Here is a 26,543-nt window from a genome sequence, read left to right as displayed (position 1 = left end):
CTCTCCGCCCTGAGCCAGGCAGAGCCCCTCCTGCGTCCCATGTCCGTCTGTCACATCAGTCACCGGGGATGCCCGCCCCTCCCCCCCCACAGCAGGCTTCAGGCTTCCCTCCCGCGACAGAGACACAGCGAGGGCTGTGGGGAACGCGGGTGGGTTTATTATGCGTCTCGCACACAGACTACACGGCGCAGACGTGGGCCAGCGTCCAGCCCGCACCGCGGAAGCTCCGTGCTGGCGTCCCCGCGGTGCAGCAGCAGCGCCCAGACACCCAACGGGGCTGCTCTGCGATCCCCTGGGGAAGGCCCAGGTCCTGGAGAACGAGGTCGCAGGCCTGAGCCGCAGGGCTCTGCCCGGTGGGACTTCCGCCACATCTGCCGCTTCGAGACTGAAGTCCACGGTACTTGGGGGCTTGGGTCCCAGGACCCTCCCTCCCCCCACTTCACTTTGGCCCAACAAGGTGAGCATCGGGCTCAGCTGCGTCCTCCATGGAAGCTGTGCTTGGAGGTCGGGGCGCAGTGGCCTCACTCAGCATCCAGAACACGCTCCGTGTGACAGCTGCCCGGGCCACACCTCCAGCCGAGGCCTGCGCAGCTGGGCGTGTGCGGGAGGGAGCGCTTTTCTCTCATGGCCGCCCCCCCAACCCCCCCGGGAGCTGCATGAGCAGCAAATGACAGCAGCGAGAGCATCTGTTTCCCCACGGGCGAGTCCAGCCACTGCGGGCGGCTCACAGCACAGGGCGGGGGCCAGCTGCCTCGGGACACAGCCCCTCGAGTCCCAGCGCCCAGGCTCAGGAGCCTCTCTGACCACGAGGAGGGGCGGAGTGAGGCGGGCACTCGGCTCTGCTCTGCCGCAGGCCCCGGGGGCTGGACCAGGCACCCGTGGGAAATGCCCACAAAGCCACAGCCTCTCCGGCCCTTTGCCCCAAAGCCACGCCGCTGAGAGCTCGGGACAAAAGCCAGGCCTCCGCTGGCGGGAGGAGGGTTGGGGACCCAACGACAGGGACATGTGGGCACGTCCAGGACGAAGACCCGAGTAAACGCCGCTGACCGTGGTGCGGACCAGCCCGAGGGGGTGGCTCCCGTCCCAGCGTCTCACTGGGACCTAACGCTCTGCCTCTCACACACCTGGGCCCCCAGCACGGCCGCTCCCCAGGGCAAACGCAACGCCCTCCGCAGGGAGGAGGGCACAGGCCGGGCCCAGCCAGGTCCTCCCAGCGCCTCCTGGAGGTGCCCAGGGCCCAGGCTCAGGGACACGAGAGGGTCTCTAAGAAGGAGGAGGGGCTCACAGAGCGGCCCGGAGGTCACAGGGCCCGGGTCTCGGCTTCGATCTTCTGCTCCCCGTGCAGGCTGTCGGGGTCCGGCAGCTGGGCCACGCTCTGCCGAATGGCGATCTCGGGGCCGCCGCCGTACAGGCTGTGCAGGTAGGCCCAGGTCTCCTCGGAGATCTGCCCGTAGTCGGCGCCTGCGGGGCCCGGGAGGCGCCTGTCAGAGCGGGTGCTGCCCTCACACCCTGAGCCCCCGTGAACCACGGTCCCAGCCATGGGGGCTCCAGGAGGGCCGGGCCCCCAGGGCAGGAGGGCGACCACGGGCTTCTGTGCAAATAGCACAGCCTCCATTCTCGGAGGACCCAGGGGTGGGGCCCACAGGAGGGGCAGGCAGGCGAGGCCAGCAGAGGGCCGTGGAGGTGGGGTGGGGCGGAGGGGCCTCGAGGACCCATACGGAGGCCGGAGCCTCCGCCCATCTGCTGGCCGGGCCTGGACTGGGGTGGCCGTCTGGCCTGACGCAGGGGCTGGGGAAGGACGGGGCTGACAGCCCGCGGGCAGGGGGAGCGGGGCTGCCACCAAGACTCACCCGGCTTCAGCTGGATGTGGCCGCTGCCTTTCACCTGCGTGATCCTGCTGTTGTCAATGGGGCCGGGGGGCTCTGAGTAGACAGGGCCCGGGCTCAGCGCCGCTGCCCAGCGGGAAGAACCCAGTGCCCGCCTCCACCGTGACTCTCCCCAGGCGGGTAAGAGCGTGTGCCTCCACCCCTGGGACCCCAGAAGCCATCCTGGCCTCGGGGTCCAGTGTGAGTCCTCACAGGTGAGGACTAGGGCACCAGATGCTCACCCGCAGGCGGCTGAGAGGCCCCGGCCCCGCACAGGGACGTCCTGGGACCTCCCAGCATTCTAGTGAGTGAGATATTAAGCGAAGGACATTATAAATAGCCGATTGGCCCTTGGCAGAAAAGAGGCTCCCCACCCCTGATTTGGGGTAACAGAATCCCCAAAGGAGGGGGCGGGCAGGAGGGAGCAGCAGCCTCCTCAGGCATCAGCTGGAGAGGCGGGAGGGGAGGGGCAGAGCAGCCGGCCCCTGTGGGCAGCCTGGTGGGTGGGGCAGCCTGGTGGGGGGGCAGCTGCCTTCTCAGCGCACTCGGGAGGGGAGGCCGGCACCTTAAGGGGTGGCACCAAACACCTGCTGGGCCGGCACAGACCCGGGGCCCTCCTCCGTCTCCGGGACACGCCCACTCCCCGGGGGTCCGCAGTCCAAGGCCCCTGCCCCGCTGGTGCCGAGCCCTGCTGGACTCACCGTTGTCCTTCCCCTTGACAAAGGCCTCCCACTCGCGGAACCACTGCATGCTGATGCAGTAGATGACGCCGGGCGACTCCTCGGCCTGGAACGCCTTGTTCAGCTGGACGGCGGGGGCACAGGGGCAGAGGGGGTCAGCACGGACACCCCAACACCCGCCCAGCCAGCTTCACTCCCACACACCAGACACGCAGGGAGGAGACTTAAACTCCCAGATGTTGAAGGAACATAGACGTCCCCGGACCCGCTGACCCTCGGGAGAACCTCTTTTCCGTCACTTCTGAGAACCTCAGCGGAGACCACATGGCCGCGGCTGTTTCCCGCTGACAGAACTGGCTCTATTCCGACTACTCGGACCCTATCCTGTCTCCATGGCCACAGGCACGGTGCCTCAGCGTCTTTTGCCCAGCCCTCCACTGCTGCATGGCCCCGAGCCCCCACAATAAAGACCCATCCAGCCCGGCCGACATGGCCTGTGGCTGAGCATCAACCTATGAACCAGGAGGTCACAGTTCAATTCCCAGTCAGGGCGCATGCCCGGGTTGCGGGCTCGATCCCCAGTGAGGGGCGTGCAGGAGGCAGTCGATCAATGATTCTCTCTCATCATTGATGTTTCTCTCTCTCCCTCTCTCTTCCTCTCTGAAATCAATAAACATATTTTTAAAAATAAAAGAGAGAGAGAGAGAGAGAGAGAGAACCATCCAGCCCCAAACACCAACACCTCGTTCCTTTACCAGCTGCTTCACAGTTCACCAGGCAGATGGGCCTGAACTTACACCCAACCCCCTGCCAGTACGGCCTTCGATGCGGGCCTGGCCGGCCACTCTGATCCCCCACCGAGCACAGCCTCCACGCAGGGCCTCTGGCTTGTCCTCGAGTCCCCACGTGACCCAGCGCAGGCTGGAGGCCGGCTACCAACACCCCCATGCACCTTAATGAAGGTGTCGATCTCCATCCGCCTGCGCTTGGCCAGCGCCTCGATCTCCACCTGGCAGATGGAGCACACGTACAGGTGGTTCACAGCAGGCCCGCCCCCAAACCTGCAGGAAGGGGGAGGGGGAGGGGACACAGAGAAACACACAACCCTGAGGGAGGTCCCGGGGGGCAGGCCTGGAGAGTGGGTACTGCTCTCCGCTGGCCAGCCCTCCTGTCCTGGGAGCCCCCTGGCACTGCTCCCTGGGTCCCCTGGCCCAGTCTGTTTACTCCACGTGCCAGTGTGCCCAGTTCCCGCAGGGCGCCCGCCCAGGCCGGTGCGTCACAAAGACACACCAACGTCCACTTCCGCTCCTGGCCACTGGGCAGGGGCTGTGGGGCTGAGCCTGCCCGGCTGGACCCTGCGGGGCTGCAGGTCCTTCTGTAGGTGGGAGCACGGGTCCCACAGGATTTGGGGCGCACTCCCTGTGGGGTTCTGTCCCACCCACAGGGCAGGGTCTGCACCCGCTGCAAGTGGATGGGGCCCAGCCAGTCCAGCCGGAGGCCGGGCAGCCAGGACCCCTCGGCCGCGCCTTCCACACCCGTCTGACCCTCTCTCCAGGCCGTGGCACGTCCTGCCTGCCCGGCTGCAGGGGGGACCTGGGCCTGGGCAGGTCCTCAAAGGGACACAGGCTCTTGGTCTTGATGAACTTGAACCCAGAAGGCCCGGGCAGCACGAGCCCTAGGCCACCTGAGCTGGGCATGGGTGGGGGAGGGACCGGCCCGCAGGACTACCTGTGAGAGGCCAATGTGCTGGCTTCTGTAGAGCCAGGGTGGTGCCCACTAGAGGCACCTTTCTCAGTGCAGACATGGCTGCAAGGGAAGCCCTGCACGGCTCCATGCCATCTGCTGGGTGTGGGGGGCCTGGGCAGCCCTGCCCGCTCTCCTCTCCGGCCCAGCTGCCTGCGGGCCCACACGGGCCGCTGCCTGCAAGAGGCGGCCTCGGCTCCCTACCTGCCGTACAGGTGCTCCCACACGTTCTGGGGCAGGATCACCACCAGGTCGTCGATGTAGTGGTACTTGTTGGGCGGGATGCCTGGGGAGGAAGGCGCAGGGAGGTGAGGTGGGGGCTCGGCCGCCCGCCCTGCACCCGACCACCGAGCAGGCGCCCTCACCTCCGTGCGGGCAGAGGAAGGTGTGGTTGGTGATGGGCCCCGGCTCGGCGAAGGTGTTGAACTTGTTGAGCCATTCCCGGGACACGTAGAAGCGCAGCAGGCTGGGCTCCCGCATGGCGGCCAGGGACACCACCTGCTGCCGCTCCCGCACGGCCTCCTCGCTGCTCTTCCTGGCGGGGGCGACAGGAGCCGCTGTGCTCCCCTCCACGGGCACAGCCGCGTCTGTCCAGGGCTGTTCAGAGGCGCCCACCTCCCGGATCCAGCCTCCTGACTTTCACCGCCCGCACCCCTCGGCCAGCTGTCCGCCTCTCAGCCGCCCACCGCCCCGGCCGGAGTCCTGGCCACATCACCTCCACGGGGACCACACAGAAGACCCAAACCCCGTCTCCGGCTTCCCACGTCCCCGCAGCCAGGGGGCTCTTTCTCAAGAACTTGAATTCTTACCCCTGGGCCTTAAAAATCTTTCAGGCTCCACCACCACCATGTGCTCAGTCAAGCCCTGGGGAGCAGGGCAGGAGGTCCAGGCCCCCAGGCCCCGCAACGCCCGCCCAGGCGCACACCGGCCAGGCGCACACCTGCCCAGGCGCACACCGGCCAGGCACACACCCGCCAGGCGCACACCCGCCAGGCGCACACCCGCCACGCGCACACCCGCCAGGCGCACACCGGCCAGGCGCACACCAGCCAGGCACACACCCGCCAGGCACACACCCACCACACGCACACCCGCCAGGCACACACCCGCCAGGCGCACACCGGCCAGGCGCACACCAGCCAGGCACACACCCGCCAGGCGCACACCGGCCAGGCGCACACCGGCCAGGCGCACACCCGCCAGGCGCACACCCGCCAGGCGCACACCGGCCAGGCGCACACCCGCCAGGCGCACACCGGCCAGGCGCACACCCGCCAGGCGCACACCCGCCACGCGCACACCCGCCACGCGCACACCCGCCAGGCGCACACCCGCCACACGCACACCCGCCAGGCGCACACCCGCCAGGCACACACCTATAGAAGAGGACGTAGGCCTCAGCGCTCTGCACCACCGTCTCGTGGACCTCGGTGACGTACTGGTCATCGAACTCGTACCACTGCCCGTTGATCACGTTCTGGCAGTAGGCAATGTAGTGGCCGCCTGCGCGGGAGAGGCAGGCAGGTTATGGGCGCCCTGGGGAACGGGCGGGCCGGGGGGTGGGTGTGGACTCACTGCCCGCCGTGCCGTGGTGGCAGATGACCGAGAGGAGGTCGTAGGTGGTGATCTGGGACGTGCACTCCTTGGCCAGGAAGGGGCGCAGGTCGAGGCCCTCAAGGGGGAAGGAGACGTGGCTGCTGATCTTGAACGAGTACATCACCTCGTGCCGGAAGCGCTTCAGGTGGATGCACAGGATCTGGGGGAGCCGGAGGTTGGTCATCCCAGGGCCGACAAGGGCCCATCATCACCCTGGTACCTGACAGGGGCCCGCTGTTGCCCGCCCAGGTCCTGTCATCCGAGTAGGAACAGGAGAGCCAGCGTCTAGACCAGGGGTGGGCAAACTTTTTGACTCGAGGGCCACAATGGGTTCTTAAACTGGACCGGAGGGCCGGAACAAAAGCATGGATGGAGTGTTTGTGTGAACTAATATAAATTCAAAGTAAACATCATTCCATAAAAGGGTACGGTCTTTTTTTTTTTAGTTTTATTCATTTCAAACAGGCCGGATCCGGCCCGCAGGCCGTAGTTTGCCCGCGGGCCGTAGTTTGCCCACGGCGGGGCTAGAGCCTCTGAGGCCCTCGCTGGCGGTGCCCGTGGACTGGATGGGGAGGCCTCTGCTTGGAGCGAGCAGGGCCCGACCCCAGGACAGGCAGCTGTGCCGCGGCTCCTGCATGCAGAGGGCCGGCCGCCTGCCCGGAGCTGCCCCTGGCTGCCGACTTCCCTGCCCCAGCTCTGCCTACTCCGGTGGTGCCCTCCGCGCCCTACCCCTGCCTCGTGGTGACGAAGGAGGCCACACGGAGGGCACCGAGTCACAAAGGGAAGGTGAGCCCTGTCCACCTGCCAGGCCCCAGGGGTCCCTCAGCCGTCCCATCCCCACGGCCTTCACACAGAACCTCTGAGTCAGGGGGGCAGCCTCTGCCCGCCGCCGCCGGTCAGTGGAGAGGCCGCCGCCGGTCAGCGGAGAGGCCGGCAGGCAGTGGCGGGCAGAGAGGCTGCCACCGGTCAGCGGAGAGGCTGCCGCCGGTCAGCGGAGAGGCCGCCGCCGGTCAGCAGAGAGGCCAGCGGGCAGTGGCGGGCTGCTCCTCTCACCTCGGGCAGCCGCAGCACCTTGCAGTACTTGACCCCGTTGCGCAGCCTGGGAGGAGAGCAGGTGACAGGCGGTGACGGCCCTGAGGGGCGGCTGGGGGCCCAGACGAGCACCGCCCCGCCCCCCACCCCTCCACCTCTGCGAGGTCAGGATGGAACCTCCTGGGGAACCTGGGGGATGTGTGTGGAGCTGGTACCGACCGCAGGGGGTGGAGACAAGGAACGGGGAGGAGCCCCACACTTACTTTTTGCACCGCTCACAGCTGTACATGTTGTCACCTAGGACAGGAGAACACGACACAGGTCGGTGGGGAGGGCAGTGAGAGGCAGGAGAGCACCAGACGGCACACGCCTTCACAGGGTGAGGGGCACACGTCACGGGACCCTCTCGGTGGGTACAGAAACACCACCTGACAAATTTCAATGCCCATCTTTCCATGAACACGGATTTCAGCAAACTGGGCACAGAAGGAACACAACCTCAACGTAGAAAGGCCACGTATGACAAGGCCACAGCTAACATCAGACTCCACGGTGGAAAGCTGAAAGCTTCCTCTACAAGCAGGACTAAGACAAGGGCGCCCATCTCACCACTCCTGTTCAACACGGCCCTGGAAGTCCAGGCCACACTCAATAGGAAAATAGGAAAAGGACAGAAACGGGAAATTTCGAAATAGGAAATACTAACAGCCGATAGACTTGCGAAAACCATGTTCACGCGCAGCAATAGTCAAGGACATGCAGGACGAAAGCGTGGTATGGTCTTTACCACCAGATTAATAGGAGAGAAAAACAGGTGGGCCCCTGAGAGCTGCCAGGTGGCGGACGGGGAGGACATGCAGCCCCCGGCCCAGCCCGGCGGGCAGGGGTGGGAGGCTGGCAGGCAAGTCCCAGAAACCTCCAACTGGATGCTGCCCCAGCTGCCCCGCCCAAGCCAGCCGGCCGCTCACCCTTCAGCTCATCCGCAGCAAAGAAGGCAGCGAGGCAGTCTTCCAGGGTGATGACCGGCCCCCAAAACCAGCTGGGGGTACAGGATACCACAAACCTATGGGGACAGAAGAGGGGTGGTGGGTGCGACCAGGGCCTGAGCAAGGGTAAGAGCCGGGGACCTATGGGCTGAGGCATCTTGGCCCAGTGGGTGGAGCCAGGCACCTGGGACCACCAGCCAGCAGCTCTGTCCTGGGAGAGTGGCCTCATCTCGCCCTGAGCCTCGCTTCCCTCATCTGAGGGGCCCTGAGCCGCTGGCCATCCTGGGGCAGGGAGAGCAGGCATGGTCAGGGAACGCCACACTGCCCTCCCCCCGCTGGCCTCCTTTCTAGCTGCCGCCTGGTGGCTCCTGTCCTCACCTGCCTTCCAATCCAAGGGCCATCCCGGCGTGGACAGGGACACCCCCCGCTTAGCTGACTCCCACACATCCTTCAGCCTCCAGCTTCCTTCCGGACCCCACCCTCGTCCCTACAAACACCTGTGCTTTGCTGTTTAAGGTCTGTCGCCTCCCAGGCTGGGCGTCCCAGGAAGGCGGGGCTGGGGCGGTCTCGCGTCTCGGAGGGCAGCGGGGGCTTACCGGCGGATGTACTCCATGATGAAGGCGAGCCAGCCCTGGGCGGCGTAGCCGTCCCCACAGGAGCCCGGCTTGGCCGGCACGTTCTGGTAGATGGCCGAGTGCAGCTTGGCCAGGTCCTCCTTGCCCGGGATGGGCAGGGACAGGTCCTGGAATGTCTCCACCGTCGTGGACACCTGTGGAGTCAAAGGTCAGCCTGGGTCTCCACCTTCCAGAATCCCGCCCTGCTCAGACCAAGCAGAGTCTGCACCCGAGTCCCAGCCACCGGCTGGCAGGTGGGAGGCAGAGGGCCTGCTCCCCAACCCCTGGGCCTGGGCACCCTGCCCCTCGAGAAAGGCAGGGGCCTCAGGCGGGGAACACGCTCCTCACCCCAGCCCCAGCGCAGGGCACGCACCCGGTCACAGGTGAGACACTGCACGAGGCTGAGGATGGAGCCGTCGAAGATGTCGGAGATGACGCTGCGGTAGCGCTGCTCCTTCCGCCGCCGGCTGCCCGTGCTCGGCCCCTGGGCTGCGGGCACAGAGGGAGCGAGAGCCAATCCTGGGTCTGCCTGGGGCCAGGACTTGGCCAGGATGTGGGGTCAAATCTCTGTGTCACGTGACTAGGTCTGCACTCCACTCCTGGCGCCTGGCCATGATCTATACGATGGGGCTCCCCACTCATGTCCCAGTGGTGGGGGGGGGTTCAGAGTCGCAGCCCAGGCCAGCAAGGAAGGCTCGAACCCGGCGGCCACAGGCAGGACTCCCACTCCCAGCCCCACTGCCCACCCTCCCGCCAGCCCTCCACACCTTTCTTGAGCACGTAGGCCGGCCCCATCCTCACAGGACTCGCGCGAGGAGGGCTGCTGGCCAGCTTGGTGTGGCCCTCGTGGTGGTGGACGGGGCTGCAGGGCCGGGACACGCTGCGCATGTGGGCCTCGTTGTCAGGCTCTGTGGGCAGAGAGGGGACCGTGCTGGGCCAGGGCAGCCAGCGCCTCCTAAAGGGACTGAGGCCTGAACCCGCCGTGGGTCCCCCGTCTGTGCCCACCCACGTGACGTTCGCAGGGCTGCAGGGCAGGCTTTGAATTCCCCGCCAGCTTTATCAGCTAAATGAGTCCGGACCTATTATTTAGCCCAATTCTCACCCAGAAGTTGGGTCTTGTGGTAGAAAACCACCCCCAGGGTGGTAGGGACACCGAGTGTGGCAGTGCTTGGCGCACAGTAGGTGCTTGGCACACAGTAGGTGCTGGACAAACAGTGTGGTTTCCTGAGCAGCCGGCTGGTACCTGGTGTCCGGCAGGGGCTGGCGGACCGTGGTGATGGGGGCTGAGCCTCTGGGGGCCGGGGGTCAAGGGCGGCCAGGGCGGTGTCCACGTCCGCGTCCTCGTCCACCTGCTCTGAGCTCGTGCGCTGCTGGCCCCAGGAGAACTTGCGGTCCTTCATCCGCTCCTTCTCCGAGATGGCGCGGCCCGCCTCATCGCCCATCAGCAGCTCCGCCTCGGCCGAGCCGCCCTCACCCCGGCCCTGACCGCCGCCCTCGCCCCTGTCGCTGCTGGAGTCACAGGACAGGAACTCGTCCTCTGACGGGCTCCGGTCGCCCTCCCTCTTCTCGTCGGAGTCACTCAGGTCCGAGTCCCGGGATTCCGTCAGGGCCGCGGCCACCGCCACCACCGGCTCCTTGAGCTCCTCGTGCAGCTGGTCCATCAGGCAGCGCAGGAACTCCTGGGTGTCCTGGAACCAGGGGCCGTGTCACCAGGGCTCTCCCGGTGGGGGACCTGCCACAGCGCCTGCTGCTTCTGATGAGGCCGCCGGGCGCCTCCTCTGGCCCGTCCCGCTGGCCCCGGGCCGACGCACTGATGGCCCCTCAGCGGCCGGTCCCACCGTCCTCACCCCCCTTTGCTGAGCACACGCGGGCTGGGAGCGCCGGCCTCCCGGTCACGCAGCAGCTGTCAGGTGGCAGAGCCCAGATCCGTCCGGCTCCAGCTGCTGCTCTTCACCTGTCGCTCTGCTTCCCACTCAGCTGGGGAGCACAGGTGTCACGTTTAGCCAGTGGGGTCACCTTGCTCCTTAAAGGAGGGGACACCTGGGCAGGCGGGGAGCCCATGGAAGAAGGAAGGTGACAGGGACACACGAGGGCTCAGCTGAGTTCTGCAGGGAGCACCATCACGTGCAGGCCAGGCCTCTGGTGTCCCTGCTCTCCCAGTCCTGCCCCGGCCCAGCCTTCCCTGCGAGGCCCCGCCTCCCTGCGAGGCCCCACCCCCCTGCGGCAGGAGGACAGGATCTACCTCCTGCAGGGACTAAGTTGTCACTTCAGGTCTCAAATCACAGCATTGACGCTTCTATCCTGTCGCCAGCCCAGCGGGAAGCCAGGGCAGCAAGGACCCTGGCACAGCCTGGCCCTGAGCCCTGAGCCCTGAGCCCTGAGCCCTGCTGAGCAGCGTGCACACAGGAGGTGCTTTAATAGGTCTCAGAGCGGGTCGGGGAGGGGGCACTTGGTGCCAGGCTGGGTTCCTGGGTTCAGAGTCCGGTTCTGTCCCTTGCAGTCCCCCCGCACCCCCCAACTCCTGAGCATACAAGGTGGGCACCACGAGGTGGCCAGACCCAGCCGAGCACCCAAAGCCTCACGTGGGACCTGGGAGGGGCCTCATTCTCTGGGCTCCAGCAGGGAAGGGAGGGCTGGACGAGGCTTTCCTTGGTCAAAGTGCCAAACTCAAGATCAGAGACGCGAACACTACCTTGTCTCGCATTAGGGCGGGAGGAGACGAGTCCTGTGTCAGGGGCACTGGCAGGTTAAGAAGCAGGCCCTCCGCCCTAACTGGTTTGGCTCAGTGGATAGAGCATCGGCCTGCGGACTGAAGGGTCCCAGGTTCGATTCTGGTCAAGGGCATGTACCTTGGTTGCAGGCACATCCCCAGTAGGGGGTGTGCAGGAGGCAGCTGATCGATGTTTCTCATCGATGTTTCTAACTCTCTACCCCTCTCCCTTCCTCTCTGTAAAAAATCAATAAAATATATATATAAAAAAAAAAAAAAAGCAGGCCCTCCACACGCCACCTACTGTCCTGCCTTTTAACAGACGCTCTGTGCCAACATCTGGAGCCACGGGAGCATGGCAGCACCCCCCACCCCCCCAGAGCCCTCCGTGCGGCTATGCTTCAGACACAGAACTTTCCCGGCTCCGGCGGGTACCAGGCAGCAGCCAAGCGGCCTGCTCCACCGGGTCCTCGCTGAGAGCCTGAGGGCCAGCACCGCCGGTACCGCCGGAGGCGCCGAGGGAGGGGACGGCTCGGCGAGGCCTGCCCACCCTGCCACTCCGTGCTGTGGGGCCTGGGCGAGCTGCTCCATGGGGGTGAGGCAGGGCCCCTGAGAGAGCTCTGGGGCTACGTAGGGCTGCGCCTCTGTGGCCGGCGGTGACCACCTAACAAGAGCTGGTGTTGGGTTCTGTGTAGACATTGTCTCCAGGAAGGGTGGTGCTCAGGCAGCGCTGGGCTTCCCAGTCAGGAGCCTGGCGTGCGCACAACTGAGGGCGTGAGGAGAGGAGGGCCCAGCAGCCCGCGCCCTGGGAGGGGTGAGCGGCAGGCGGGGGTCTGAAGGCACCCCTCACTGCCCGCTGCTGCTTCTGGCCCCCTTGTTCCGGCAGCAGGAACAGCAGCCCAGACACGTCCAGCTGCACCGGCAAGCCCAGCAGTGAGAGCCCAGCTGTGGGCCCGGGACCTGGACCCCCACCGGCTCAGGGCTGAGGTATATATGTGGCTGCATCCTACTTCGTCTTTTTTTTATTATTTAATATATTTTTATTGATTTCAGAGAGGAAGAGAGAGAGATAGAAACACCAATGATGAGCCCCAGCTGGTTTTGCTCAGTGGCTAGAGCGCCGGACTATGGACTGGAGTCCCGGGTTTGATTACTGTCAAGGGCACATGCCTGGCGTGGGCTCACTCCCCAGCGGGGTGTGCAGGAGGCAGCTGATCAATGATTCTCATCACTGATGTTTCTATCTCTCTCTCCCGCTCTGAAATCAATAAAAATGTATATTTTTAAAAAATTATATTAAAAAAAAATAAAAGAAACATGAATGATGAGCCCGGCCAGCATGGCTCAGTGATTGAGTGTCGACCTATAACCAGGAGGTCACAGTTCGCTTCTTGGTCACACACATGCCTGGGTTGCGGGCTCCATCCCTCGTGGGGAGTCTGCAGGAGGCAGCCAATCAATGATTCTCTCTCATCACTGATGTTCCTATCTCTCTCTCCCTCTCCCTTCCTCTTTGTAATCAATTTTTTAAAAAAAATTTAAAAAGAAAAAGGAAACGTGAAACCCTGAATCGAACCCGGGATCCTTCGGTCCTCAGGCCAATGCTCTGTCCACTGAGCCAAACCAGCCGGGGCCGTTCTGCTTCATCTTGGCCCCGTGATTTTATGCAACAGAAGGTATCGGTTTCAAAGGGGTTCTTTAGATTTACAAAGCGTGTAATCAGCTGTTTACTTGAATAAACATGGGCCTTGCCCGAGGTTCGTGCTGCTTGAACGCAGGGCTGAGGCGGACTCTGCAGCTAGACCGCCTGCGCCCAAGTTCCCTCCACGCCTACCAGCCGTGGAACCCGGGCCAGTGCGTGGCCGAGCCTCAGGCTCCCCATCGGCCGCGGGGGGAGATCGGCAGCCGGCTGCTAGGAGGCTCTGGCGGTGAGAGGACCCCCCCACAGCGCCCTCCTCGCTGGTCCTGCTTCAAAGCCAGGCCCAGTAGATAATGGCCCTGGTGCCCGGGGCCGCGCAGATGCCTACCTGCTGGGCGTAGCCTCGGAACATCGGGTTGACCAACTTGATCCCGTGGGACAGGCTGGTGGGAACCACGTAGCTTGGGCTGCAGGAGAACCAGACCCATTAGTGCAGGTGGCCTGCCCGGGCTCCCGACCCTAAGGGGCGACAGGCGGCCAGCAGTGGGGGGTCACGCCTTTGGGGGGCGGTGACCCGCCAGGAGCCCTGAAGGCTCACACATCTCCACAGTCAAGAAGGAAAAGGTCGCCCGGCCGGTGTGGCTCAATGGTTGAGCATCGACCTATGAACCAGGTCAAGGTTCGATTCCCAGTCAGGGCACATCCCCGGGTTGCACATGCCCCCAGGGGAGGACATGCAGGAGGCAGCCAATCAATGATTCTCTCTCTCACTGACGTTTCTCTCTCTCCCTCTCCCTTCCTCTCTGAAATCAATGAAATATATTTTTAAAAAAGAAGGAAAGTATCAAGTCATAGCTACGCCAGGCTAAGGGCTCCTGGGACAGCACAGGGATACAGTAAATCTATATAATAAAAACCCAGTGGTCATAACGCCGCAAAGACCAAAGACCGGTCACCAGGAGGCTGCGTGCGTGGCGAGGTGCGTGCGGGTGGGCGGGGACTTGACTCTGGGTCCCAGGGCGCGCCAGGACTTGGGGGGCGGTCCCGGGTCCTGTACAATTTCCCGCAGGTCTGGGTCTCGCGTGATTTCGTGCACTGGGTCACTAGTAATGTAATAATTGGTGTGGTGCCAGGCAGCCTGTATGTCATATAAGCGCCTGAGCACCGTGTGTGCGCCTGACACTACTATCACATTGAACGTGAACAGTAACTGAAGAGTAACAAAGACAGAAAAATCTAAAATTTCAGGAAAGCCTAACCAGAAAACATGACCACCCAGAGATAACTACCATCAAGATTTCTAGATTTCCCCGCGAAAATACAGATATATACAAAATCAGCCGAAACCGGTTTGGCTCAGTGGATAGAGCGTTGGCTTGCAGACTGAAGGGTCCCAGGTTCGATTCCGGTCAAGGGCATGTACCTGGGTTGCGGGCACATCCCCAGTGGGAGATGTGCAGGAGGCAGCTGATTGATGTTTCTAACTCTCTATCTCTCTCCCTTCCTCTCTGTAAAATATCAATAAAATATATTTTTTAAAAAATCATATTCAATGTATATACTCAAACAAACTTGGCTTCTTAAACCCTGGAATCGTATTGCATCATACTGCTTTGTGGGTTTTTTCTGTTTTATATATTTTTTTATTTTTGCATCATATTGCTCTGTAACCTGCTTCTACACTTAATATATTTCTATTCTCTCATTTTACATTATTTCCGGTTTTGACTTTTCCTGGAGAAACGGGTCTAATCCAAGCTTCTGGCCTCTAAGTTCGTTTCACACGGAGCTAAAGCACCAGCTGCCACCAATGAGGTGCCTTCCACGTGCAGTCGTGGCTGAGACCTAGGCGGTTGCGATGGGCGTCTGGGCCTGGGCACCCACATCTGAAAAGGGGCTGCCGGCTGGATCGGCACCAGGTTCAAACTCTAGCTCCATCTCTCATAAGCTGTGACCTGGAGCAAGAGAGTTCAACCTCTCTGAACCTCGCTTTCCCCGTGTGTAAAATAGCTGGCCATGATTTCCGCCCCGGGGGCTGCCAGCAGCAAGAGAGAAAATCCCGCCCCCACACAGCTGCCCAAGTCCGGGCTGGCCCTCACCGCTTCCTGTGCCAGACCTCGGACACCAGCTTCTGGTAACTCTTGCACAGGGCGGGCTTCTTGTCCGTGCGCACCAGGCCGCCACACTCCAGGAAGAACTGGGTCAGCGGAGGGCTGGGGCGGGGTCAGGGGAGAGAAGCAGAGAGAAGCAGAGAGAAGGGGCAGCGGTGAGAAAGAGCAGGAGGAGAGGCAAGGGCCTCCTGGGCGGATGAGGAGAAGGATCCCGCCGGGTGTGGGCTGAACTGTCCCCAGATTTCTATGCTGAGTCCTCACCCCCAGCGCTCAGAGGTGGCTGTGTTTGGAGGGCCTTTTTTTTTTTTTTTTTAATATATTTTATTGATTTTTTTACAGAGAGGAAGGGAGAGAGATAGAGAGTTAGAAACATCGATCAGCTGCCTCCTGCACATCTCCTACTGGGGATATGCCCGCAACCCAGGTACATGCCCTTGACTGGAATCGAACCCGGGACCTTTCAGTCCGCAGGCCGACGCTCTATCCACTGAGCCACACCGGTTTTGGCTGGAGGGTCTTTACAAAGGTGATTCCGTTAAACTGAGGTCATCGGGCCGGGCCTGACCCGGTGACTGGCACCCTCCTGAGAGGGGGAGCCGGAGGCAGCACGCACTGGGGGGAGGAGCCCTCTCAGTGAGTCAAGCAGAGGCCGCGGAGAAGCCAGCCCTGCAGCCCCTTGGTTCGGGACGTGGCGCCTCGGCGCTGAGGGCGAGTAGCTTGCCGCTGCCCTGGCGGACTCATGCAGCCCTTTCCTCTCCCAGATGAGGGAGCCCCCCGGTGAGGGCTGGCTGTGTGAGGGAGCCCCCCGGTGAGGGCTGGCTGTGTGAGCGAGAGGAGCGGCACCTGCCCTCCCGTCACCCGCTCTCTGGAAACTCCTGAGCCTGAAGACATCTCCCCTGACCCCTCTCCTTAGGCTTTTAAGCTTATTTCATCCCACAAGAAGCAGACATTCCCCGAAGAAAAACTAGAAAACATGGGTCAGCAAACAACGATCATCGACCTGAACCCTCCCACGTGAGACAGCTGCTCCAAAGACGGGGGCACGTCCTCCCAGACTCCCCGGACCTTTAAGTTGTTGCCGGTAAATCATAGGGTGAGGCGCGTCCTGCCCACACCCCTCCCTCCACATCTGCTCCCTCCTTTCCCTGAATTCGGTAGCGGGATCACTGGGTCAAAGTGCATGCGTGTTTTTAGGGGTTTTGATGTGTATCCACATGCAGGCGTCCGTGGGCACAGGCAGCACAGCGTGGGGGCTGCTGCTGCTATTTCCGGGGTCCCGGGCACAGCTCCTGCCCCCTCGCAGGGGAGGTGACAGCCTACCAGTTGGACAGGGCCTGCAGGGCGGCGTTCATGTAGCAGGAGTTCCCCAGGTTCTTCATGCCCGTGAGGCCTGGAAACGTGTGGGGAGGGAGGTGAGCACCTGCCCACCAGGAACCCTCACATTCACGCGGAGATGAGCTGCCGGGGCCGCCAGAGGAGGACACGGGGCTGGTGTTCCGCCCAGAGATCCGCCAAGCAAGTTAATGTGGTCCCTGCTCGCCAGCCATGATGACCCGAGCGCATCGAACGGGACAACTGTGCCCCCACCCAGCCCTCTCCACCCACACAGCCCAGGCACGGGCCGTGCAGAGGGGCCACCCTCCCGGGACCACATGGGGAGGCGGGGCAGGAGGGCCAGGCCTCCAGGACTCGGCTGGGGGCTGCACGCCAAGGGAAGCCAGCACGCCATGCGGTGTCCGACCCTCCGCCCATCCCGGTGCATGCAGAGCGCCCTGCCCAGAGCGGCGGCCTGGCCCAGCCCACAAGCACCCTGTTCGGGCCGTTACCTCGAGGTTTCAGGTCATCGTCCTCTGACTCGGACTCCCCTTCGTCGGCCACGGCGATGGGGACGGCTTTCAGAGGGTGGGAGGGCAGCGGAGAGTCCTGTGTTCAAGACCCAGAAGGAGCGAAAGAGGGGTGAGGGGGCCGCGGGGGGGAGGGGGAGGCCCATGTGCCCCCGGGGAAGTCCAGCCGCCCAGCCTCCCCCGGGTCACACTGCCACGCCCTCAACGCGTGTAACCTACCGACGGGACCCCGCGGCACCCCTCACCTGCTCAAAGAGTCGGGGTGAGGCGGCCGGCGGGGGAGCCGCCAGCCGCTGCTCCGGGAACACCTCCTTCTCGCAGGCGTAACACCACACCCGGAAGGTGGTCAGGTTCACGGTCAGGTTGTGCTTTTGTGCCTGGAAGGCAAGATCCAAAGTCAGGCCCCAGAGGCACTGGCCCGAGAGGTGCCAGGCCTGCAGGGGGCTGCCTCGCTCTCAGTGCTCAGCTCTCAGCACAGGCCCTGTGGGGACAGCGGCCTGGAGCCGGGTCTGCTCACCCTCCCGTGGGAATGCGGGGCTGCCCGAGCCAGCATGAGCGGGCGCCGCATCAGCTCCTGAGTCTTTGCTATGATCACTCCCATTTTATAGGCACGGCCTCGGAGGCCAGCGCGGGCAGGTGGAGCTGGGAGGCGGCTGCGGCTGGGCTTTGAGCTCTGGGCCGTCTGACCAGAGCCCCTGCCCCGGCCGCCACTCACCTGCGCATGGATGGTGCTGTGGTCGGCGAAGGATTCTCCGCAGCCAACGTAGGGGCAGGCCACCTGGGAGAGGGGAGCAGCGTGGGTGGGGGCTGGCCGAGAGGGTGTACCAGCGTGTCCCCCCTCCGCCCAACAGGGAGGCCCTGCATGCAGGAACACGGGGGACACCCTCGAGCTCCCTGGAATGGCCTTGTTTCTGAGTGAGGCGGGCAGGGCGCCTGGGCTACTGCTCTCCCGCAAAAAGCCCAGCAGGGCCACAGCTCGTCCTGGCAGACCCTCTCTGCCTCCGTGTGCCCCCGTCCCATTGAATTCCTGACGGCCCGTTACTGGATCCACATTTCTGGAGGGGACGCTGGATGGATGGGCAGAGGCGGTGGGGCCCGCTGTGCCCCAGGTTCCCGCAGGCGAAGAGCTTGGCCCTGATGACCCTGCCTTTGCTGTGCCCTCTCCTCTCCCGAGTCAGTCCATCCAGCGAGGCCCAGTCCAAGCGCCTCTCCACCGGCTGCACCCAGCCGCGGCCGCTTCCCCACGGGAGCGTCTGGGGTTGGCCCCGTCCCCCGGGGTCAGCCCTGCACAGGCTGGAGAGGGCCTTTCCCTCACAGAGGAAGCGTGGGTTCCTGATGTGGCTCTGAACCTCTCTCTCTGAGGGCCTGGGGCTCCCAGGAGGTAGGACCGTGTCTCACACTTCCTGCTGCCCTGACCCCCGGCGCCCGGACCGGCCCCACAGTCAGCCTTATGCCGAGTGTCAGGACCTAAGGACGAGGCTGTAGTTCCGCGGGGACCCTGTCTCTGGGAAGACTTGAGCTGTTCTCACCCCTCAAGCTGCCTTTCTCTACTTGTATTTATTTTAAAGACATTTTAAGGAACAGTCATTTCAGTATGATTTTAAAATACCCACGTGTAGAAATTTAGAAAAATATTACAAAATTAGAGAAAAAATTAAAAGTGCCCATAATTCTATCACCCACTGAAAACTGTTAAGTCTTTATTGTTGAAAATATTGCATATGTCCCCCTTTTTCCCCCATTGACCCCCTCCAGCCCACCCCCACTGGAGCCCTTACCTGGAGACAGGCCCACAGGTTCGGCCCAGAAACACCGCACGACTGGCAGGCTCCCTGCGCAGGGTGAAGGAGAAAGGGCAGAGGTGACAGGCCGCGGAGACCCTCCCGAGCCCGGCCGCTCCAGCTGGGGGAGCACACCCCTGCCTCTGCGGACCCTCCCGCCCCACATGCCTCGGCTCGAAGGCTCTGTGCCTCAGCAGGGCCCTCAGCAGCCACTAGCCTAGATCGGTTCCCATTCTACACTTCAGTTCCTGCAAAGACACGTTCAGTGGCTGCACTTGAACCTCAGACCCCTGACTCTGCAATCCCATCACACCCTCTACTCTTCCCTTGCTCCCGTCTAGGCTCCGGGCTCCATGAAAAGGGTTGTGCCCTCCTGTGACTTCAGAGTCTGGAACAAATGAGGAGACCAAACACAGGTGACTGGTGGTCCGGGCGACGGAGCCTTCTCCCTGTCTCCCCGTGTCTCCCCTTCCGGCCTGAGTAACAGATGCGTGGATTTGGGCTGAGCACTCAGCCAGCCAGCTGCAGGCCTTCTCATCCCCACCTCCACCCCCATCCCCACCCCCAAGCCCGCGATCATGGAGCTCAGTCCCAGTTAATGGGATGCAGCGAAGTGACATGTGCTCGGCAGCTAATGGACAGAGCGTCCGTGCTCCCAGATGGACCGGGAGAAGGGACGGCTGACGGCCGCTAGGACTCGGCCCCGGATGGCGCCGGGAAGGCCTCCGAGCAGACGCCCGCCTTGCCTTTTACACAGAAGACGGGCGAGGCTGGTGGGAGGCAGCTCTGCTGCTGCTTCAGAAACGCTTGTCCCCAGAAATCAGAGGCCCCGCCCTGTCTGAGCCTTTACCTTAGATTTGAGCAGCAGGTCGTCTTTGGTCACCTCCCCTATGGAGTCAAGGTGAGGGCAAAGGTCCCTGGAGTCCCCCATTCTGGCCTGGTCTCACCTACAGGAAAACAGAGTCCCAGGTTAGACACGGCAGCCACTGCCAAAGGGAGGCCGGTCAGCCACACCATCAGCCGGCGAGCGAGGGGAGCTACGTAACTTCTCTGAGCCTCACTCTCCTTGCTGGGAAGTGGGGTGAAGCGAACACCTCCCCCTGGGCTGCTCGGGGCTTCTCCATGGCTGTGTGAGGAACTGTGGGATCCCAGTCAGCCCTGCAGCTGCACCGACGCCACCTTCCTGGCTGCTACTGAACTACAGACCAAAGGTGTGGTCCACGGAGCGGGGCTGGGTACTGGTTTACTGAAAGACAGGGGCCCTGTGTCCACTGGAGGGAGGTGGACTCCCAGCCAGAACAGGAGCTACAGGTGCGGATTGGATGCCAGGTACCAGATAAGAGCTTCCCACGCATCCTTTCCTTAAAAACTTCCCAGTGCCCGGCTGCTGTTGCTCAGTGGTTGAGTATCGACCTATGAAGCAGGAGGTCACGGTTCGATTCCCGGTCAGGTCAAGGCACACGCCCGGGTTGCAGGCTCGATCCCCGGTAGGGAGGGTGCAGGAGGCAGCCGATCAATGATTCTCTGATCATTGATGTTTCTATCCCTCTCTCTTTCTCTCTCTGAAATCAATTTAAAAAACATTTTTTTAAAAACCCAAAACCTTCCCCAGCAATCTCTGAGGTGGTGGTGGCCAGCCCAGTTTCACAGGCTAGGAATGGGCTCCTTAGTGTCCAGCCTCATGGGTAGGAGGGCGAGAGCCCAAGTTCGTCGGACTCTTAGGCGCCTGCTCTCACTCTAACTTACTGGGAACGCCAGCCCGGGCGGAGGTAGCGCACATGCACTCCCACGGGCCCACCACCAGCTCCACCAGCTCGTTCACGGCCAGCTTTGCTCTGCTTCCTCTCAGCCTCAGCTATCACATCATTTCATTCGTGTTTGTTTTTCTAAAAGAGGGCTTCAAAAAAGAAAAAAAGAAAAAGAAAAGCATAAACACAATTCCATTATTTTACCTAAAAAGAAAATTCCATCTCCCTCCTTGCTCTGTGCCTGAGGGCCACACCCGAGTGGGGGAGCCTGGGGCCTACCTCTGCGGACAGCGACACCCGCGAGCAGCAGCCGATCTCCACATTCTCTGTCGACAGCCGCCCGTGCTGGGCTGGAGCGCGAGGCCTCTGGCAGGGAGCCTGGGGGACAAACCGGGCACTGCAGGTAGCTTCACTGTTTTAAAGTAGCTCCGATCCCCAGTAGGAGGTGTGCAGGAGGCAGCCAATCAATGACTCTCTTTCACCATTGATGTTTCTCTCTCTCTCTTTCTCTCTGAAATCAATCCTATATAATAAAAGCCCAATATGCTAACTGCCCAGTTATCTGTCCAACCAATCAAAGCGTAATATGCTAATGATATGCTAAGGTTACTCAACCGCTCGCTATGACGTGCACTGACCTCCAGGGGGCAGATGCTCTGACCGGTAGGTTAGCTTGCTGCTGGGGTCCAGCCGATCAGGACTGAGCCCTCCTGCGTCCCTCCCCGGCCCCGATAGTGCACCGGTGGGGTCCCTCGGCCTGGCCTGTGCCCTCTCGCAATCCAGGACCCCTCAGGGAATGTCAGAGAGCCAGTTTCAGCCCGATCCCACAGGCCAGGCCGAGGGACCCCACTTGTGCACGAATTCATGCACTGGGCCTCTAGTAAAAATATATTTTTTTAAAAAAAAAGAAAGCTTAGGGTTTGTGAATATTTGTTTAAGTGAATGGTTAAAATCAGTTACAGGAAGGGAAAAGGTTGAGTGGGGTAACCAGAACTGTGGGTGCCTAATCCACACACAGGACCTGAAATACGAGTGCACCCGCTGCAGGGCCTGTACCTGACTTATCTCAGCTGCCTCAAGGTTTTCCTTTGGCTTATCTTGGTACCCAACCAGCACTGAGCAGGCACCTCCTCAGGCAACGGCTTGATGGAAAACAAGCCAGAGCCGGGCCCCGCCCTCCTGGGGCTCAGAGATCCATATTTCCACACCAGGGCACCTGCATGCAGCCACTGGGGGTGTTATAACACTAACTGTAGCCACCTTTTATCACGCTACGACCTGCCTGTTCTTTCCTGTACAGTAACGCGGAGTTGACTGTAATTACGGAGGACAGAGATAGAGACAGCTAGCCCTGCTTTCGGGTCCTCGCTCTCGTCGCTTGCAAGCTGTGTGTCTTTAGATAAATCACTTAGTTCCCAGTGTCCTCGTCCATGAAGTGGGACAATCACAGCCATAGGGTTACTGGGAGGGCGGTGAGTCGATGCACAGGAAGGGAAGTGACTTCTGACCCCGTGGATGTTCAGGGCGGCTCAGAGCTTGCATTCATCTGCACAGCAAGAATGCTCACAAAAGCCTGGCCGACGCGGCGGCTCAGGGGCTGAGCGTTGACCTATGAACCAGGAGGTCGCGGTTCGATTCCCGGTTGGGGCACATGCCGGGGTTGCTGGCTCGATCCCCAATGCGGGGCCTGCAGGAGGCAGCCGATCAATGATTCTCTCTCCCTCTCTGTCTCTCTCTCCTTCTCCCTTCCTCTCTGAAATAAATTAAAAAAGAAAAAGAATGCTCAAAAAATAGCACTGTAACTGTGTTACTGCTCATGCTTTAGAAATTAGGAAACGGGTTGGTTGGAATGTAAGTCACGTGCCAAAGGGCACCTTCCATCAGCTGTTCACTGGGGGCTCCACTGCCCAGGGCAGCCAGGCCGACCAGCCCCGTACCAAGCGTGACACCCAGCAGGTGGCTGGTGCATGGCGGTTCTGATTCTCCCGCCTGCATCCTAAGATCCAAGCTCACCTCCTAGAGCTTTTGACATCAAAGTAAAGCCAGGAAGCGGAACCCCAGGGAATGGAGCCAACAGCTGTCCTGTCCCTAGGCAGCCGGCACGTCTGCTTCCGACAACCCGATTCCCTGTCTGAACGCAGGCTGAGACACTGTTCCAGATAAAAGGCACCAGAGACAGGACAAAACTGGGTCCTGGGTTAGCGAGGTAAAGGGTATTAGCGGAGCAACTGACAAATTTGAATATGGGCCAGATACTAGATGACAGTGTTTGCAGTGGAATGAATTGTACCCCCCAAAATTTACAAGGTCTTTAAAGAGGCAATTAGGCTCAAATGAGGTCTTTAGAGTGGCCTGAATCCAGTCTGACTGGTATCCATCTAAGAGAAGGAAATTTGGACACACAAGGAGGCACCGAGGACAGACCCTGTGAGAACACAGCAAGCAGGTGGCCGACTACAAGCCAGGAAGGAGGCCTCAGAAGAAACCAAGTCTCTCTCTTAAAAAAACACAAACACAACTTTTTTTTTTTTTTTTATTGATTTCAGAGAGGAAGGGAGAGGACAAGAGAGATAGAAGCATCAATGACAAGAAAGAATCATTGATTGGCTGCCTCCTGCACGCCCCATACTGGGGATTGAGCCTTCAACCCGGGCCTGTGTCCTGACCAGGAATCAAACCGTGACCTCCTGGTTCATAGGTCGACACTCAGCCACTGAGCCACGCGAGCCGAGCACCAAATCTCTTGACACCTTGATCTTGAACTTTCAGACCCCAGAACTGTGAGAAAATACATTTCTGTGTTTAGGTCACCCAGTCTGTGGTACTTTAGGGCAGCCCAACAGACTAATATGGTATTATATGAACGTCCAAGTTTCTGAAGATGGAAACTATTTTTCTGGTTATATATTATAATGTCCTTGGTTGAAGATGATTGCCCCTGAAATATTCAGGGGTAAAGAGTCATGATACCTGCAACTTACTCTTAAATGAATCAGCAATAATAATGATGATGACAATGAGTATATGAATATATAGAGTAAATTGGGCTAACATATTAATAATTGGTGAATCTAGATAAAGGGTATAAATAGGATTTCATTCTATTATTTTTGTACCTTTTCTGTAAGTTTAATCTTTTTCTCCAAACAGGGGCTTTTAAAAGATTCCTTTTCTCTCACTTAAGGTGGAGCAGGGAGGGGTCTTTTAGAAAAGGTGACCCCAACTGAACAGCAGGAGCGCCAGGATCTAGCACCTACTCCGGGCCAGGTGCGATGCCCACCTACACTCTCTCAGGTGAGGACCACAGTTCCTCCTCTTACAGAGGAAGGATGGAGGCTCTGAGATGGGAAGCACTTGGCCAAGGCCACACAGCAAGGAAGGGACAGAGCCGGCAGTGAGCCGGGCGTGTCTGCCTTCACAGCCTTTCCCACCCGCCCTCTGTGCAAATAAATGGAGTGCACACAGTAGGCATTTAATAAAGACTGGAAGGCACTGCTAAGAGAATGGAGCCTGGGAACAGGCCCTCTTTTTTTTTTTGTTTAATGTAAAGTGACAGTGTGAAGGCTTTCATAGATATATACACATTTTTATCGATTTCAGAGAGGAAGAGAGAGGGAGAGAGGGGTAGAAACATCAATGATGAGAATCATTGATCAGCTGCCTCCTGCACGCCCCCTACTGGGGATCGAGTCCACAACCCAGGCATGTGCCCTTGTAGGGAATCAAACCCAGGACCCTTCAGTCCACAGGCCGACGCTCTATCCACTGAGCCAAACCAGCTGGGGTGGGAACAGGCCCTCTTGAGAGCAGCTGGTCGGCTGTGCTGCTGGGAGTCAGTGAGGTGCCTGCCCTAGAGCGGGTGCCCCGAATGCCAGCCAGAGGGGTGGCACCTTCACCACAGCGACCCCAGAGCACCTCTCCCTCCTGACCCACCAGAGCGGCCTGCCTCTCCTCTGGGGGATGAGAGAGCAGGAGGAAAGGAGGCAGGCTGGTAAGTCTGCAAAGAGCCCACCCATTTGGGGTGGGGTGAGGCTTCCAAGACGCTTGGTCCTGAATGAGGGCAGGCATTTCTTCCCCCAGGGCCTGCACTGAGTGACGGGGGAAGTGCCTCCCCAGGGACGCAGGCTGGCAGGCGGCACATCCGGGCCTGGCACCAGCTGCCGAGGCCAGGCCTCAGGTGCCCATTACTCATCATTTTCCTGGAGGTTCTGGCTACATCCTCCTCCCGGCCAGGAGCCAAGTTCCTCAGGACAGGAAAGGTGACGCTGCCAAGCCCCCCACCAACACAAGGACACCCCCTAACCTGGTCCTCACCCCATTAGCCATCCTTCAGCCCACACACCTGCACACCCCTCTGAACAAGTACCCTTTTTCTCCCTCCTTCCCTTTTTTCTCCAGTAGACTTCCAAGCAACTCCATTTTCCCTAAATCCCCGATACGTTCCTTCCTTTAACCCAGTCTTAATTCGCTGAGAGGCCACCGTACTTCTGGCTCTCAAAGCAGAACTGTCAGCCTCCTCCTGCCTTGGCGAGTCCTGCTTCCCACACACCTCCAAGTGACCCCCATGGGCCTTACCCACCCAGCCCCTGCCCCAACGGCCGCAGGTACCGAACTCATACTGACAGACCTCACTAAATCCTCATAACCACCCTGGGGGTGGGCAATATTGGAAGCTAAATCCATCTCCACCTCCACCACTAAAGGAAGAATGACTGAGGCTCAGAGAGGTCAAGTAACTGGCTGGAGGCCACACAGCTACTAAACAGCTTTAGATCAAAGCCAAAAGGCTGTTCTGAGAAGTCCTGAGTGCATCTGTCTCGGTCCAGGGAAGAGAACAACAATCTTAGAGGAGGCTGCTGTTCCAGAAAAAAGTAAGGCATCCCAGAAATGCTGCCCAGCCTCAGAGTGGCCTCCCAGGAGAGGGAACCCCAAACAGCCTCCATCAGCACCTCCCCCAGCCAATGGGCCGTAACAACAGCCCTTGCAGCAAACATTTACTGAAGCTCCTGTGCCAGGCGCCGTGCACAACCTGCAGAGGTGGGCCTGCGGCTGACCCCGGCTCCACCTTCCGGCTGGGTCCCTCCAGGCACACATCGCCTCCCCGAACCCTAGACTCTCATTTGCAAAATGAAAAACAACTGAATCTCCTTCATAGGCCTGTTGGGAGAGTTCAGTGAGATAATGCTTAGCCCAGTGCCTGCCACGGAGTGAGCGCTTAATAAGAGGTAGCGCTTTCAAAGGAACGCGCCGGCCTATAATGAGAAAGGAAAACTACTATTTAAGGGGTTCCTAAAGCCTTCAAAGCCACTACTTAGGCATTTAGTTATTTCCTACGGGCGTTGGCTGATGCCCATATTTGAAATAAACTTAATCCTCACAGCATCTCGGGGTGGAAGGGGCCAAGGGCAGAGCGACAGTCCTAGTGACAAAGGATGAAAACAGGGCCCCCTAAGGTCAAGGGCTGGCAAACACCGGAGGAGCCCTAAGCCTCAAAAAAAACAACAACAAAAAAAACCACATCATCAGTGGGTTCAAAGCATCAGACGTGCGTCTCCTCGGGAAGAAATGGCGGGGGGCCATCTTTAGCGGGGCAATCGGCGTGGGACTTTAATTCACCACCACTAATAAGTGGTCATCTTTTGTCCCTAAAGGAAAACATACGTCAGGGCCCAGACTCAGGGGAAATAAAAGTCAGCTCCCGAGACGCCACACGCATGCTTTCAACGCTGGATCAGCCCCTGGCCGAATAAAGGAGATGGCGTCCCCTGTCCTGGAGAAGCAACGAGTCCCCGGGGGCTCGATGTGGGGCGACGGGACCCCAGAGGGCCCCCTGGGCGCCGGCCGGAGGAGGGGAGAGGGTGACGGCGGCTGGCGGTTCCCGGGCTCTGCTCACCTGGCCGCGGCGTTTAGCGCATTGGGCAGGGCCAGGCCCCCAACGGCCAGGAGCTGGGCTGGGGTCGCCCCAGCTCGGAGAGGCCCGGCCCCCTGCACCAGCCGGCAGCAGCCAGAAACTCACCTGCCTTCGCAACCGCGCCACCGCAGCCTGTCAGTCAAACAGGCTGAGCTGTGCAGGGTCGAGGCGCCTGGCCGGCGTCGCCCCGCCTCCTCCCCCTCGGCTGGCCAATCGGGAGGTGGCTACGCCACCGGTGGGGCGTGGTCATGTGGGCGGTGCGAGACGGGTGGAGCCAAGAGGG

The 26,543-nt window shown here is 60.9% G+C and overlaps 1 protein-coding gene across 9 annotated transcripts; it reads right to left on the bottom strand.

The window, feature by feature from the left end:
- Window positions 1-135: 135 nt before the first annotated feature.
- Window positions 136-26,459, bottom strand: USP20 (ubiquitin specific peptidase 20). 9 transcript variants are annotated; one of them, XR_009447750.1, is made up of 27 exons: window positions 26,366-26,459; window positions 20,629-20,727; window positions 20,348-20,498; window positions 19,452-19,548; window positions 18,599-18,652; window positions 17,536-17,598; window positions 17,066-17,197; window positions 16,803-16,899; window positions 16,297-16,366; window positions 14,965-15,078; window positions 13,254-13,332; window positions 9,760-10,204; window positions 9,284-9,424; window positions 8,890-9,005; window positions 8,499-8,671; window positions 7,885-7,979; window positions 7,180-7,213; window positions 6,938-6,983; window positions 5,864-6,044; window positions 5,665-5,791; window positions 4,654-4,823; window positions 4,493-4,574; window positions 3,498-3,606; window positions 2,567-2,669; window positions 1,851-1,922; window positions 699-1,461; window positions 136-621 (listed from the first exon to the last, which is right to left on the bottom strand). XR_009447750.1 is itself a non-coding variant. In XM_059658296.1 (26 exons), exons 4-26 carry the CDS (start codon window positions 19,530-19,532, stop codon window positions 1,301-1,303), a joined length of 2,745 nt encoding a protein of 914 aa, XP_059514279.1. In that variant the 5' UTR covers window positions 19,533-19,548; window positions 20,348-20,498; window positions 20,629-20,727; window positions 26,366-26,459; the 3' UTR covers window positions 136-1,300. The 9 variants fall into 9 exon arrangements, 7 of the variants coding, with proteins under 7 accessions (XP_059514279.1, XP_059514281.1, XP_059514280.1 ...); XM_059658296.1 differs by having other exon boundaries at window positions 136-1,461; XM_059658298.1 differs by having other exon boundaries at window positions 136-1,461; window positions 20,424-20,498.
- Window positions 26,460-26,543: the final 84 nt, after the last annotated feature.

This window comes from Myotis daubentonii, chromosome 11, assembly GCF_963259705.1.
Source record: "Myotis daubentonii chromosome 11, mMyoDau2.1, whole genome shotgun sequence".
Lineage (NCBI taxonomy): Eukaryota > Metazoa > Chordata > Mammalia > Chiroptera > Vespertilionidae > Myotis > Myotis daubentonii.
The sequence above is the reverse complement of the archived record's forward strand: the minus strand, read 5'-3'. Positions and strand labels throughout refer to the sequence as shown.

What these genes read in the sequence shown, in the direction of transcription:
- USP20 (XM_059658296.1), bottom strand. Translation starts at nt 19,532, where the DNA reads ATGGGGGACTCCAGGGACCTTTGCCCTCACCTTGACTCCATAGGGGAG. An exon ending in ATCATGGAGTACATCCGCCG is followed by an intron (nt 7,980 to 8,498) that starts GTAAGCCCCCGC and finishes CTGTCCCCATAG; the next exon opens with GTTTGTGGTATCCTGTACCC. An exon ending in CCACCACGGCACGGCGGGCA is followed by an intron (nt 5,792 to 5,863) that starts GTGAGTCCACAC and finishes TCTCCCGCGCAG; the next exon opens with GCGGCCACTACATTGCCTAC.